The 15,891-nt window shown below is 45.8% G+C and overlaps 1 protein-coding gene across 1 annotated transcript in view; it reads right to left on the bottom strand.

Moving 5' to 3' along the window:
• The window catches only part of LOC121293232 (A disintegrin and metalloproteinase with thrombospondin motifs 20-like), a 440,993-nt gene that overhangs the window by 243,550 nt on the left and 181,552 nt on the right, over positions 1-15,891 (bottom strand). Inside the window, exons 10-11 of the mRNA XM_041216086.1 lie at positions 13,358-13,499; positions 8,881-8,985 (exon numbers count right to left, since the gene is read on the bottom strand). Coding sequence (XP_041072020.1) covers positions 8,881-8,985; positions 13,358-13,499 — 247 coding nt within the window. The remainder of the gene's footprint in view (positions 1-8,880; positions 8,986-13,357; positions 13,500-15,891) is intronic.

Below are 15,891 nucleotides of genomic sequence, written 5' to 3'. Positions count from 1 at the left end.
CTAACTCTATCAGCATATATTTTTGTTCCTTTCTCCTTCATCTACTAGATTAGATGAGAAACAAGGAAATAGCAAGATATAGTAAAAGACTGAGATAAGACTGATGGAATGGAAGGACACTTATGTGGAATATAAACACCAGCACACACTAGCTGGGCTGAATGGCTGTTTCAGTGCTGTATATTCTACATAATATTATGTGATCTAGCCTCCTCTTAAAGGCATCTATGCTATTTGCCTCAACCATTCCTTCTGTGAGTGGGTTACACACCCTCATTGCTCCAGGACTAAACAGATTTCTCCTAAATTTCTTCTTGGAATTAAAAAGGATGCCGCTTGATCATAAAATGCTTTTAACATCACTGACTAAAACAAAGGGGTCAGATTATTATTTCCAAATAATAGCTTTCATGGTTCATTTTATTTTGAATTAAAGGACAGCTACTAATGATATTGGCTCTGGTTCATCTTCAAAATTATATTAACTGGGGCTGCACCTCCAAAACATGGAAGTCCTTTTAAAAAAAAAGTCAGATTATACTTGGCATGTGTACATCTACGCTTAACATATGCTTAAACTATTTCAGGCAGCAATAGTGAATTTTATTCTACAGAGCCTAACTGAATTGATTGTCCCACATATAATTAATAATTATTTACAAGCATAGCATGCCTTCTTTTTTAAATTTACATAGTAATAAATTCTGAAGGCCTGTAGTAACATTGAGCATATCAACATGGAGCCCAGTAGACTGACTGACCTCTCCTCCCGAATTCCTGATAGTTACTTTCAATGGGCAGAGGTACCCACCAGGAGCACAAATTTGTACAATTTATTCTCAGACACTGAAGAGAAACAGGAACTCTCTGGGATAACTCTTAGTGATAGGCCTCATTATGTACGCTGTAATACAGAACCTCCACTTGGAAAATGCTATATTACATTTACAACTGAAGCACATTATTTGAGGCAGCTTAAAGTGCTTAGAGATTTTGACTTTTACACCAGTTAAGCTAATTTCTAGCAGTTAGTTGTGTATATTAACATTTGTAGTTGTTGGAACAGAGATATGTATTGCAAAATTACACCATAAAACAATTACTTATTACACACTTGACAAAACATCCCTAATACAGATTAACAGGACAGCATTCTAGCATCTGTAGACAAAAACTGAATACTTAACAAGTTATCCACTTAAGTGGGATAAACTGGACATGTCATTTTGGTGCCTTGTAGGTATATAAATTGAAGAAATCTATGCATTCCATTGATATATATGCCAACAATGAAATCCAAGTACTTATATCTGCACTACTGAAATCTTTAAACTGCATTAGCGAGAAAATGCTCCTACTCTGATGTTTATATAATTGGAAGAACCACCATAATGCATAAGATCAGCCTCATTCCCAACTTCTATAGCCATAAATAATACAGTGCACAATTCATTATGCTGCTTCAGTTTGACCGAGGTTTGAATACGAACATACGAATTACAAGCAGGTGTATGCCACTCATCCCCTCGAGCCTGCTCTGGCATTCAATAAGATCATGGCTGATCTGTTTGTAACCTCAACTCCACATTCCCTCCTACCCCCGAGAACCTTTTACCCCCACTTGCTTATCAAGAATCTATCTTGCTCTGCCTTTTGAGGAAGAGTTCCAAAGATTCTCAATCCTCAAAGGAAAAGTTTCTCCTCATGTCTGTCTCAAATGGGGGAACGCTTTATTTTTAAATAGTGACCACTGGTTTTAGATTCTCCCATCAGAGAAAGCATCCTTTCTACATCTACCCTGTCAAGATCCCTCAGGATCTTATATGTTTCAATCGAGTTGCCTCTTACACTTTTAAACTCCAGTAGATAGCAGATCTGCTATTCAGCTGATAGACAGCGGTCTGTCCAACCTTTCCTCACAAGACATCCTGCCCATTTCAGGTTTTAGTCTAATAAACCTTCTCTGAACTGCTTCAAACACATTTATATCCGTCCTCAAATAAAAAGTCCAATACTGTACACAATACTTCAGATATGGTCTCACCAATGCTCTGTATAACTGAAACATAACCTCTCTACTTTTGTATTCAATTCCTCTCGCAATAGTCAGTAACATTCTACTAACTTTCCTAATTACTTGCTGTACTTGCATACTAACCTTTTGTGATTCATGCACTAGGACACCCAGATCTCTCTGCATCTCAGAGCTCTCTGCGGATGCTTATCACAGTTGGGTGCTCTCAAAGTGTTGGGCATTAAACCAAGGGTGAGGGATGAGGGGTGGTGGTTGGTATCTGTCTTCCTACTTGTAACATAAAAATACTTTACCCCCTTTTTTAACAAAAGACTTGTTATAATGGGCCAGTGGCCCTTCCAACGAGAAACTGGAACTTATTGCTAATTAAATGACCTAAGTATTGGCAACAAACGCCTTAAAAGAATAAAGCAACCAGGTATTATCTGTAAACTAAGGAATGATGTAAATCAAAGATACACACCTTGACAAATAATAAAGCATATCTAAATAAAGCAGCAGTGTTAACTGAACTGAAGTCTACATTAAAGAATCCTGCACTCAGATGAGCCAGTAACATACATGCTATTCATTCTTTGAGTCATACTTCAAAGGAGAAAAGGTGAGAGAGACTTCAACCCATCAACAGTTCGAAAAGTTAATATAATTTTACAGTCTATGTGGAGAGCTGTTTGGTGTCTCTATTCTTTTGAAGGTCAATCTACAGAAATATTTAGTGTAGTGTTTTTTTATCTTTCAGACATCTCCATGCCTGTTGACATGCTTTCCTGGTGGTCATAGACCTGCAACAGAAGAAAGCTTGCCGCCACTAGTTAATGCTGTTACAGCTGAGGCTAATACAACCAATCTCTGAGCTTTGAGAGTTTGAGTAAATCTGTCCCATTTTATTGACCCTAGTGGCATTTAGGCACTGCAGGTCATTATTGGCTGTTGTTTCATAACATTTCAAACAATGCCACGTGATATCAGGCAATGAGACAGCAGTGCAGTTTTCTAAACAACTACTGAATTCTCTGTCGCGTGGTTAGAAATGTGAAAAAAAAGCCGGTAGTGGTGCATGCTAGACAACACAAATATTGTTTTTCTTTTCCTTTCCGCCCACTGTCTCCATTTCTCATAAATGTATTGACTGTTTGTTGGGATCCTGATCTATCTAACCTCCTCTAGCACTCCTGCCCTCTGAGAACTCTGCTTTCTTCCATCTCCGATTTCCTGAACCCAGCAATTGGCCAACATAGTTTCAGCTATCTTGGCCCTAAACTCTGGCATTCCTTCCATAAACCTCTTTATCTCTTTCTCCTCCTTTAACCAAGCCTTTGCTCACCTGTACTAATACCTTCTTATGTGATTTGGTGGTAAATTTTGTCTGACAATACTTGTGATGAGCCTTGGAATGTTTTACTACATGAAAGGCACTACATAAATGCAAACTGTTGTTGCACATTTCACTAATGCCAGTATCTAATTTGCTGACCTTTTGTCTTCCTGCCACATCTGAAGTCACAAACTCCTGTCTGGTTGCCTCCGACACCAAAGCCAACTTCAGATGCAAGCTCACTCAGCAAGTGCTGACATGTTACTCCACCACAGGGCACCAGAGCCAAGTCATCAACTGGTACCCTTAAACACTTACAATGGAGACCAGCTAGGAATCTAGATTGTGAGCTGTGGTTTTTTGCCTCTTTAACCTGCAGATGGTAAGCCCGATTGTAGTACTCCAGCACTGCTGCAGGTTAGTTCAGCTCACTCAGCCCAAGCCAGTGAACTGGAGACGTCCCAGTCAGAACAGTCCAGTCACTCAGTGACTGAAGCAGATGATTTATCAAAGATGATCCAGTCCTGAACTGATTCTGTCCTTTCTTGTGATTTGTGTTCACGTGAAAAACACAAGTAGATCTTTCCAATTTATTATGAAGATAGATTTTTTTTTTATGTTCGATCTCCTCGCTGTTTCAGAGACAACAACGATTTGTGTATTCAGAAACATACCACTGATAAGCATTGAAAATCGACAATGCTGCTGATCTGCACTGATATGGCCACCGCTGGGAGCAGCCTTCATTCTAATTCTTTTGGCTCAAACATAGTCAGTCTCAAGAGACTGAAGAGATTCTCAGATTAAATGTTTCCTCTAAACAGACATATGCAAAGACATTAAAGCTACTCTAACCAAACAAAGTGTTCCTTTAACTGACAGTTAGTGATGTCTCTGATAAAGAAGCTTCTTTTAATTGTCAATGCATTTTTTTTAATTTGTGCCCTAAATTTTTGTTAGAAATTCCATTTGGCCTTCACAGATCTAGTTATTGCAACTTGATGTTCAATTTTACTTTAAAAAAAACGCTTGTATATTTTCCTCGAGCTTAGGAGTTGTATCAGTTATTTTGGTTAGGGATTGGAAATAATTGACAGGGTTTTAAAGTTTAGTGCAACAGCTGTATATCCTTAAATGGTCTGGGTGGCTGCCCAGAATATGCAGTTTCTAGTGTGAGTACCTTTTTCTGCCATGGTAGGCCATGCATGACAGATGGTCAAACAGTATGACTGTAGGACAGGCAGCAGCACCGTGACTGTAGGACAGGCAGCAGCACGGTGACTGTAGGACAGGCAGCAGCACGGTGACTGTAGGACAGGCAGCAGCACCGTGACTGTAGGACAGGCAGCAGCACCGTGACTGTAGGACAGGCAGCAGCACCGTGACTGTAGGACAGGCAGCAGCACCGTGACTGTAGGACAGGCAGCAGCACCGTGACTGTAGGACAGGCAGCAGCACGGTGACTGTAGGACAGGCAGCAGCACGGTGACTGTAGGACAGGCAGCAGCACCGTGACTGTAGGACAGGCAGCAGCACCGTGACTGTAGGACAGGCAGCAGCACCGTGACTGTAGGACAACCAGCAGCACCCGTGACTGTAGGACAGGCAGCAGCACCGTGACTGTAGGACAGGCAGCAGCACCGTGACTGTAGGACAGGCAGCAGCACCGTGACTGTAGGACAGGCAGCAGCACCCGTGACTGTAGGACAGGCAGCAGCACCGTGACTGTAGGACAGGCAGCAGCACCGTGACTGTAGGACAGGCAGCAGCACCGTGACTGTAGGACAGGCAGCAGCACCGTGACTGTAGGACAGGCAGCAGCACCCGTGACTGTAGGACAGGCAGCAGCACCCGTGACTGTAGGACAGGCAGCAGCACCGTGACTGTAGGACAGGCAGCAGCACCGTGACTGTAGGACAGGCAGCAGCACCGTGACTGTAGGACAGGCAGCAGCACCCGTGACTGTAGGACAGGCAGCAGCACCGTGAGTGTAGGACGGACAACCAGCAGCACCGTGACTGTAGGACAGGCAGCAGCACCGTGACTGTAGGACGGACAACCAGCAGCACCGTGACTGTAGGACAGGCAGCAGCACCGTGACTGTAGGACAGGCAGCAGCACGGTGACTGTAGGACAGCCAGCAGCACCGTGACTGTAGGACAGGCAGCAGCACCGTGACTGTAGGACAGGCAGCAGCACCGTGACTGTAGGACAGGCAGCGGCTCCGTGACTGTAGGACAGGCAGCAGCACCGTGACTGTAGGACAGGCAGCAGCACGGTGACTGTAGGACAGGCAGCAGCACCGTGACTGTAGGACAGGCAGCAGCACCGTGACTGTAGGACAGGCAGCAGCACCCGTGACTGTAGGACAGGCAGCAGCACCGTGAGTGTAGGACGGACAACCAGCAGCACCGTGACTGTAGGACAGGCAGCAGAACCGTGACTGTAGGACAGCCAGCAGCACCGTGAGTGTAGGACAGGCAGCAGCACCGTGACTGTAGGACAGGCAGCAGCACCGTGACTGTAGGACAACCAGCAGCACCGTGACTGTGGGACAACCAGCAGCGCCGTGACTGTGGGACAACCAGCAGCGCCGTGACTGTGGGACAGGCAGCAGCACCATGACTGTGGGACAACCAGCAGCGCCGTGACTGTAGGACAGGCAGCAGCACCCGTGACTGTAGGACAGGCAGCAGCACCCGTGACTGTAGGACAGGCAGCAGCACCCGTGACTGTAGGACAGCCAGCAGCACCGTGACTGTAGGACAGGCAGCAGCACCCGTGACTGTAGGACAGGCAGCAGCACCCGTGACTGTAGGACAGCCAGCAGCACCCGTGACTGTGGGACAGGCAGCAGCGCCGTGACTGTAGTAGACCCAGCAGCGCCGTGACTGTAGGACAGCCAGCAGCACCGTGACTGTAGGACAGGCAGCAGCACCCGTGACTGCAGGATAGGCAGCAGCACCGTGACTGTAGGACAGGCAGCAGCACCGTGACTGTAGGACAGCCAGCAGCATCGTGACTGCAGGACAGGCAGCAGCACCGTGACTGTAGGACGGCCAGCAGCACCGTGACTGTAGGACAGGCAGCAGCACCGTGACTGTAGGACAGGCAGCAGCACCCGTGACTGTAGGACAGGCAGCAGCACCCGTGACTGTAGGACAGGCAGCAGCACCCGTGACTGTAGGACGGACAACCAGCAGCACCGTGACTGTAGGACAGGCAGCAGCACCGTGACTGTAGGACAGGCAGCAGCACCGTGACTGTAGGACAACCAGCAGCACCGTGACTGTAGGACGGACAGGCAGCAGCACCGTGACTGTAGGACGGACAGGCAGCAGCACCGTGACTGTAGGACAGGCAGCAGCACCGTGACTGTAGGACGGACAGCCAGCAGCACCGTGACTGTAGGACGGACAGGCAGCAGCACCGTGACTGTAGGACGGACAGGCAGCAGCACCGTGACTGTAGGACGGACAGGCAGCAGCACCGTGACTGTAGGACGGACAGGCAGCAGCACCGTGACTGTAGGACAACCAGCAGCACCGTGACTGTAGGACGGACAGGCAGCAGCACCGTGACTGTAGGACGGACAGGCAGCAGCACCGTGACTGTAGGACGGACAGGCAGCAGCACCGTGACTGTAGGACGGACAGGCAACAGCACCGTGACTGTAGGACGGACAGCCAGCAGCACCGTGACTGTAGGACGGACAGGCAGCAGCACCGTGACTGTAGGACAGGCAGCAGCACCGTGACTGTAGGACGGACAGGCAGCAGCACCGTGACTGTAGGACGGACAGGCAGCAGCACCGTGACTGTAAGACAGACAGCAGCACCGTGAGTGTAGGACAACCAGCAGCGCCGTGACTGTAGGACAACCAGCAGCACCGTGACTGTAGGACGGACAGGCAGCAGCACCGTGACTGTAGGACAGGCAGCAGCACCGTGACTGTAGGACAGGCAGCAGCACCGTGACTGTAGGACAGGCAGCAGCACCGTGACTGTAGGACAGGCAGCAGCACCGTGACTGTAGGACGGGCAGCAGCACCGTGACTGTAGGACGGACAGGCAGCAGCACCGTGACTGTAGGACAGGCAGCAGCACCGTAACTGTAGGACGGACAGCCAGCAGCACCGTGACTGTAGGACGGACAGCAGCACTGTGGCCAATAGTCACAATGCTGTGTACAGTGCTGGCTGTCAATACGCATGGTCTACAGTCACACTGCTGCTGATTGTAGGACTCTGAGTTACAGAGGGATCTAGGTGTCCTGGTACATGAATCACCAAAATTAGTATTCAAGTACGGCAAATTATTAAAGGCCAATGGGATATTAGTATTTATTGCAAGGGGAATGGAATATTCCTTTCGCCCACCCTCAACTCCCCCCCCCGCAACCCCCCTCCCCGATGGGTTGCAGATTCGGCAAACTGATTGTGGGCCCTGTAGGATAGGCAGCAGCATTGTGAACGTAGTCCCTATAGGTGGCAGCACTGTCACTGTTGTCCGTGTAAAACAGCACAGTCAATGGAGGCCCTAAAGGGCAGGCAGAGAGCACTGAGCACTGTCATTGGCTCAGACAAAAACAACACCTGGTAATCTGTTGTTGCTTTCGACAACATTTTCAAGTATCAGAGAAACCGTTGGGAAAATTAGTAGACATTACTTGACTTTTTTTGGGTGGGGGGAGAGGGAGTAGAGGGCTTGTTCAATAACAGGCTTATCGTGATGAAAAGGGTCCCTGGAAATTATTCCAAAAGTTATTCCGAAGAGACACATTATGAAAAATTTCAGAAGTAATGGGAAATTGCAGGGGAATGACCAGAAAGTTGCACTGGATATTAAACCAAATATTCCGGCACACAGCTGGAGTTGTGGTTTGAAATGAGGAACAGGAGAAATTAGACACAAAACATGCTCACAGCTCATTAGCTTCACTTAACCACCTGCACCCAAACTACACCTGAACATGCAGCCCAGCTGAGCAAAAAGTCAACCTTGTCAAATCAAACTGCTTTTCATTTGCCCTCAGTTGATTTCCTGGCAACAACTGTTAGCACCTCTCATCACTGTTTAATCACACCACCACTGGGTAAATACTACTCTTTGCAATAAGTAATATATTTCATCAACACAAATTGCCTCCTTACTTGCAAAGTCAAAAAGCATTTGCACACTAAAAACACATTACCTTTGCTTTAATAAACTTAATACATCAAGGACAAAGATCATATTTATCATGTCCGACAGAGACACATCCAAACGTGTCTGTGAACCCCTGGATATACCATTGTTGCCACTGACGGAGGGAAGCTTCAGTCTCTCACTCTCAGCTATACCCTAGACTGTAAACAAGCCCCAACTCTCCCTCACGTCAATTTGCATCAGCAACTTACAGTTCTGCCACAACGCAACAGCAGCTCAAAGACATCAGTCTCCCTCAGACCAAAGTGCCAGATGTAACACTTCAATTTCTCTGTGCAGGCATCCTTCCCCTTCAGAGCACAGACCCCCCCCCCAGAGCTTACCATTCCATGGCCACATTCAGTCCCATCCGCCAGCGGCATGTGCTGTGTTCGGCAACCTCTGTGTACCCCTTCCACACTCGTGCACCACAGCCGCTTACATTGTTTCTGCGTGGAGAATGAGTTAATTTGTAACGTGGTATCACTTGGTTTATTTTCATTGGCTCATGAATATATTATGCAAATGCATCCTCCTTATTTTTCAGTTAATTAAAAACATAAACTGGATTGAATGGACTATTGAACGAGGTACAAAGATGGGTGGGAACAGGAGTTTTAAGTGCTTTCGAGCTATGTTTGTTCTGAAGTTATATTTAACTGCGACATATGAAGCTGGACACATAACAGAAAAATAGCTCATTTTAAAAATATCAGGACTTCCCATGACAAGTTCCATATCACTCTTGTCCTTCATTCCGGCACGATACATTTACAGTACTTTGTATTTTTGGACAAAGGGTCATCCAACAAACTGAAACTTTACCTCTGTTTGCTTCTCTACAGATGCTGCCTGACCTGTCGAGTATTTACTGCATTTTCCGCCTTATTTTGGATTTCCAGCATTCACAGTACTTTGCCTTTTGAACTTTGAATTTTAATTTGGCTCTACTTGTCTCAACTGCTTTTCTTTAAAAGCATGAAAAAAAACCAGTTCAAAACAAGCATTTGGGCAACTAGGTTAAGTAACAAGTAGCGTTGTCGAGGTATGGTGGTCATAAATATAGTATCTTCAGGGGCTGGCAAAATAAATAAAGAACTTTCGCTTTTTAAGCATCTTAACCTCATGACAATTGCAAGTTGTTTACAGCCAATGAAGCACTTCTAAGGTGTAACCGCTGTTCTAATGTAGGGAAAAGCAACAGCAATTTGGGCACAGCAAGGTCCCACAACAATATAATGAGCAGATAATCTGTTTTAGTGATACTATTTGAGGGGAATTAACAGCCAGATCACCAGAGAACACCCACTCTTTGACTATCACCACACAATCTTTGATATCAATCTGAAATGGCAAAGGGGGCTTCAGTTAATGTTGATGATAACCCATCACAAATGAAATGGATTAAATCTGTGACCATTGTAAGGTTCTGAAAATACCACTTTTAAAAAAAATAAATTTTGATTTAAATTAGAATATCACCCATGCACCAGAGGTTACTTTAATTGTACACAAACACCATCAGAGCCACAGCAAAGAGCAATTTAAAATCACTAACATGTGGGATTTGTGGCTAGAGTACCTTAATTACAATAGACATCATCGATCCTATCCTTTTAATAAAGAGGGATACTGTACTTCACAGCATTTCTACATGTGCCAGCAGACAGCAGCTGGGTCTGGAACTCTCCAGATAGAAACATGAGCATAAACTATTCATATTAGTTTGCAAACTTGCCAGAATTTCTTTTTTTAATTTTAGCAGTTGGTTCCATAAAGCAACATCTGCTAAAATGTGGCGCACAGTGACCTCAACAAGATTACATTTTAGTTTTTGATTTGGTCAAATGTATTGAAGCTGGTGTCTGTGGTTTGGGCCTTAGTCCATATTTATTCATTCCAAGGCTTGTACTGACCCTAAAGCGAGTTATTTAGCACCTGTGATTTAAAAAAAAAAGCGCTTGAGATGTGACTTAATGACTCCTGCAGGAAACCTATTCATTGGGCAGCATAGCAATATAGTTTCATGGGTAAGGACTGGGGGAAGCCAGAGTCTATAACTCTGACTCATTTTCACTGCAGAAGTGCCCCCAGCAGAAACACTGGCCTTGATAGTTACTGCAGTGGCATTCCAGAGTAGGAGGAGTTCTGGTCCAAAGTATGTGTTCCTCTCAATGCTGTGGATTTTTAACTCCAAGGCATGCTTGGATTTGTTTTTCCAGGATCCCCACCCAACAACCAGTTTGGCTGTTTGTCCAGCGGGTAAGGCAGTGGCTTGTAGGTCAGCTTTAGTGGCACAGGTAGGGGTGCGGTAGAGGTTGCTGGGGAGGGGTTGTGGAGCATTGTTAGAGAGATCAGCGATCGTGGGGAAGCTGGGTAAGATGACAGATCATGTGGTGGAAATCATTGTGGGGAAAGATGGGGGTTGGTAATTGCAGGGATCAGAGATTGTGGGGAGAGGTTGGACAGATTGAAAAAGGATCATTTTACAGGGCTAGCTTGTTGTACACTCTTGTACCCCTGAGCCTACAAGCAGTGCTGTAAAGGCACATACCTTAAGGATCAAGCCCTCCCAACCTCCTGGTGGATTTTCCAATGTTCAGGAAACCAGGCCCTCAGCAGTTAAAATCAGAAACTGTGTTAAAATAGAGGCACACAGCTTCCTTCAAAGAGTTTGATGACTGACCAACCTCCTGAAAACTGATTGGTCACTTTTCCCTTGGCCCACCTCCATTGAAACTGGAAGTGGTCTGTTTAATGCCTCATCCTAAAAAAAAACCCACTTCCCATGGTGCAGAATTCCCACAGCGCTGCACTGGACACTTCAGCAAGGATTTTGTGCTCAAGGTTCTGGAGTGGGACCACAACCTTAGAAGGGACAGTGTAGCCAGAGTCAATTGAAACAATAGCGACAAGAGCAATTTACGTTGCTGATGAGGATGTTTGTTCTCTGCCTCAAGTACTCTTAAGTCTCTTCTGGCAGTAGCAAGGTAATATGTAACTGGAGCTTAAAAAGAGGAGGATGTGCAAACAGTTCATTTATTACAGGCATAGGAGCTATTCATTATTATCCCATTAAGACTGCTTGTATCAGCCATTATTAAACAAGTTACTGACTCAGGCAGTTTTTAGTACCGAATGTGCCTGATCAATGTCACCAGCAGTGAATATGCTTATCCAGTACTAATTGTTGAGATACTGCGAGAAAAAACAATCCAGAGCGTGAAGAAATCTGCAAGAGCTACAGTCCTTGTGAGTAATGGGGGTCTTGTCCACTGGTCTGGAGAGTTGGTGGGAGCACAGCGTTGCTTCTCTCCAGAAGGTCTGACACAATTACCGTGTAACCTAGACAACATCAAATCTCCCACCTCAGCGCTTCAGTACTGGCAGCGCCAATGGGAGTGATGGCCACTGCTGGTACTACACTTGAGCGTGTAAGGAGAGATCACTGATTGATCCCTAGATAGAAGTGAGTGTAAACTGAGTGGAGATGGCTGGCGAGGGGCGGCAGTGGTGAGGGGGTCAGAAGCAAGGGCAGGCAGGCAGTTTTCAGCAAGCCCACCTCGACCCCCCACCCCCAGCTTCCTGATGCCAGATCCCTCATATGGGCACAGAGTGCCTCTGAAAGAGATATCCCCTGGTGGGCCATGGACAAGCCAGCAAAGTCTGCTGGTGACCCCCCCTGATAGAGAACCCTTCGTCTGCTGCTGGCTGAATGGAGGGATGAGGCCCTTAAGTGGTTACTTAAAGGCCTCAATTGACCACCAGGCAGGAAAGTCGCTTCCCAGCCTAGAGCTTGATGGGAAGAGTTGGGAAGGCAGCTGGGTCCCTGCCCAGCACCCTCTCACCCAATCAAATTGCCTCTTCCACCTTTGAGCTCACCTCGAGGGCAGGGGGAGGGGGGGATTACATTGTGCCCCTGGTGGCTAAAGGCAATGATTCATGCCAGTAACAATGGTCCATGTTAGCTATCTCAGCTGGACCGGCAACTAGGGAACTACAATTGGCCTCAGCAGTTGCTGGGCTAGCAAAAGGAAGGGGGTAAGGCAGAGGAAAGGAGAAATTAGCAAGGAGTCCTGGTCCAGATCACAAACAATGATCCTTGTTGCAAAGTGCATCCATACATGTGTGAGGGGGCCTGACTGCAATGCCCTCTGAGATTGTTGCCTGTTAACACAGGAGCCAAGCTTTTCATGTTTGGCTTTTTAAGTAACGCCTATTGTAAAATCGAGGATTGTGTGGTTGGTTCTGAGATAAAGATTTTTTTTTAAAACTGGAGGGACTGATATGTGCTCTGGGAGAGCAAGGACATTGGATAGGCGAGGGAAAGAGAAAAGTGGATGAAACAATAAAGATGCCATGGATGAGATTGTATGTATTAGAATTGCTTGAAGCTGGTAGGTGACACTGCAGTGGTCATGGGTACTGACTATCCTGCAAGGGACTGAGGAGGCCAATGAGTGTCATGGTGGAATCAAGTTTAACCTCGTAAGGTTTGTATTTGCGCTAATTCATTTGTGTGCAGCTGCTTTAATTCTTTTTAGTGAGCAACTGTACCTGCATAACTCTTGGTCATACAGAGTAGCTCTAGAGTTCCTGCTTGCGTTGCACATTATAAATTCTCCCACTGGAATAAACATTAATGCATAAAGGAACGTCAAAAATTCCATGGAGGAAAAATCTGCTCACACAGTGCCAACTCTCAGCGCTGGTCTCTACCTGCATGGTGTTGATATAATTTCTCTCCACTCTTTATCCAGTTTTACCCAGTGCATCAAACATTCACACTTTCACTAGGTGAAAGGTAATGAAATAACTCACCATGTAGGGACAGACTTGTGATCCAGTGCCGAACATTAGTTCACATTGTTTATTCGCATCATAAATTTGACCAGGTAACTGGGCTGGAAGGTCATAGCTCCTCGTTACTGGTTCATCAAGCAGGCATTCTCCATATCCAATGCTAGAAAAACACAGGAAAAATGGGTCAGATTTTACAGTCAAATATATCACTCTTTGTCAGATCTATGCCTGGAATGAGGGTGTTGGGGGAGGAGAAAAGTACTGGACAAACTGTTCACACCATTTCCTGGGTTTTGTTCCCAATGCAGCCCACTTTCTGCATGTACATCCCTTCGATGACTGGAGGACAGAAATGTTGTAACACTTAGTGATATAATAAATCATGTGCTTCCCAGATTGGGGAGTCCAATTTAAAATACGGATTGCTAGCAGATCTATGCCAAACCTGCATGCCAAATGTCAGAAGGAGATGCTCATCTGAATTTAAAAGCACCTAGTAACTCATGCCAACATCTGTAGAAGTATAACCTGCTGTGCAAGCTATTGCAATCATTAAAATTCTGCTTTTAAGAGCTTTCATTTCAATAAAAAGACACAATCAAATAGTATTCTATCTAGGATGAGAGCCACTGCATCATGTCAGATTTTTAAAAATATTGGGGATTTCAGTATTGCTTGCAAAGCCAGCTTTTTACTGTCCTTGAGAAGGCTGTGGTGAACATTCTTCCTGAACCACTGCAGTCTAGATGATGAAGATTCTTTCACTGTACTGTTAGGGAGGGAGTTCTAAGATCTTGACCCAGTGACAATGAAGCTCTCAAGTCAAGACAGTATATGATACAGGCGATGCTGTGTCCATGCAGCCAGTGCCCTTGTCCTACTGGGTGGTGGCACGGTTTTAGTGGTTTACGTGTTCAGCACACTTTCACTACCACGTTCTATTCCCTGAACGATACAGCAGACAGCTACACGATAGAGACCAAGCCTGAGACGTGTAAATACAGCGGGAGAGATTTTTGATGAACGCATTAGGCTCTAAAGAGGTAAGGAAGTGGCCAAGTTGGGTCTTAAGCTGAGTTGAAGCCAGCAATAGTGGCCGCCACCCCAGAGGCTTGTTAAACAGCTGACTGTCATTTACAATGTTTACTAACACTCATTAAAGAGGCTGAAACAGCATTTTGGTCACCAGAGCTCCAACTAACGCACTGTCCCAACAGTGATCAGCTGTTTGGGGCTGAACATGGCGTTGATGTCAATTTCAAACGCTACTTAAAGGGATATGCACCGCTGAAAAGGCGCTTAGCATTTGATGGTCATTGAGGCTGAAGCTACGAAGCGTCCTCTGAAACACAGAGAGATTTTGTGGGAAACTTTGTCAAGACTTTATGAACACTCCATAAAACTTGAAGAACAAAATTCCACAAATGCTCCAAGGATTTCACTTAAATGCCCCATACTACTTTATTTGAACCTTTTAGGGGCGGCCTGGAGAAAGGGAGTATTTATCATGGCTATTTTGGTAAAGGTCCCCTTTCTCTGGATGAGGAATGTGAGGAGGACTGGAGACCAGGGACAGGAATTGGAGGAGGATGAGGTAGTATCCTTCCCCTTGAGAGTACTGGACATCGCTTCTCCTCTGGACCTCCTCAACCAGGATCTCCTGTGCCATATCCAGGAACCTCTCAGGTTCTTTCTCCCTCAGTTCCTGAGTCATTCCAAAACAATGCTGCTATGTCCCAATCAAAGCATTCCACATCTTTAGTGGAAGTGGGTGTGAGCAGCCAACCTATGCTGCTCCACAAAAATCAGCACTTGAGTGCCAAATCTGCAGGTTCCTGGTTAGCACCTATTGGCAAGTTCAAATCACACTAATCATCAATTCAGCTGAAAATCACATGCTTAATCCAGGCTTTCAAACGGGTGTTTCTTATTAGCCCAGCACCACAGCATGGCTGTTTTCACCCTTTGGTTCAAATAACCTCCTATGTCCCACGAAATATCCAACTGCCTGGTTAAGTTAAAGGGTTCACAGTGTGGGTAACGCATATCCTTACCCATGTTTGATCCTGTTATCAGGCTTCTATATCTTTTACCCTCCTTACTAATTTCTCCCATACTTATGCAGTAAATGACTTTTGCTGAAGATAGGTTCCATGGGTGCCATCGACCATCTAACACTTTGTTCACGTGGTCAATATTCATGTGCATGTTGCGGCAGTCAGTACAAGCCATCACAGCTGAGTCCAATCTTTACCTTACTTTGAACCAGCCTCCAAGAGGTTCTCAAGAACACTCTGGGGCAGTCCAATTTTTACCCTTCTTTCCTCCCATTTGGGGGGAGTGTTTTCACTCTGTGTCTTCTCTAAAGTGAAGCTGACACAGGGTTTTGGGCAAATGTATTTTACATCTTTACCTAAATTCTTAGTAAGACCCTTTGGCTTCTTTGGGATCATTCCCACCTCCGAGTCAGAATGTGCAGGGCTGAAACTCTATTCGACAGTCCCAGTGAGTGCAGATTGGGTTGACATCCAGTGTCCACTTGCTTCACTTTT

Source organism: Carcharodon carcharias, chromosome 21, assembly GCF_017639515.1.
Source record: "Carcharodon carcharias isolate sCarCar2 chromosome 21, sCarCar2.pri, whole genome shotgun sequence".
Classification (NCBI taxonomy): domain Eukaryota; kingdom Metazoa; phylum Chordata; class Chondrichthyes; order Lamniformes; family Lamnidae; genus Carcharodon; species Carcharodon carcharias.
This window is presented reverse-complemented; position numbering and strand designations above follow the sequence as displayed.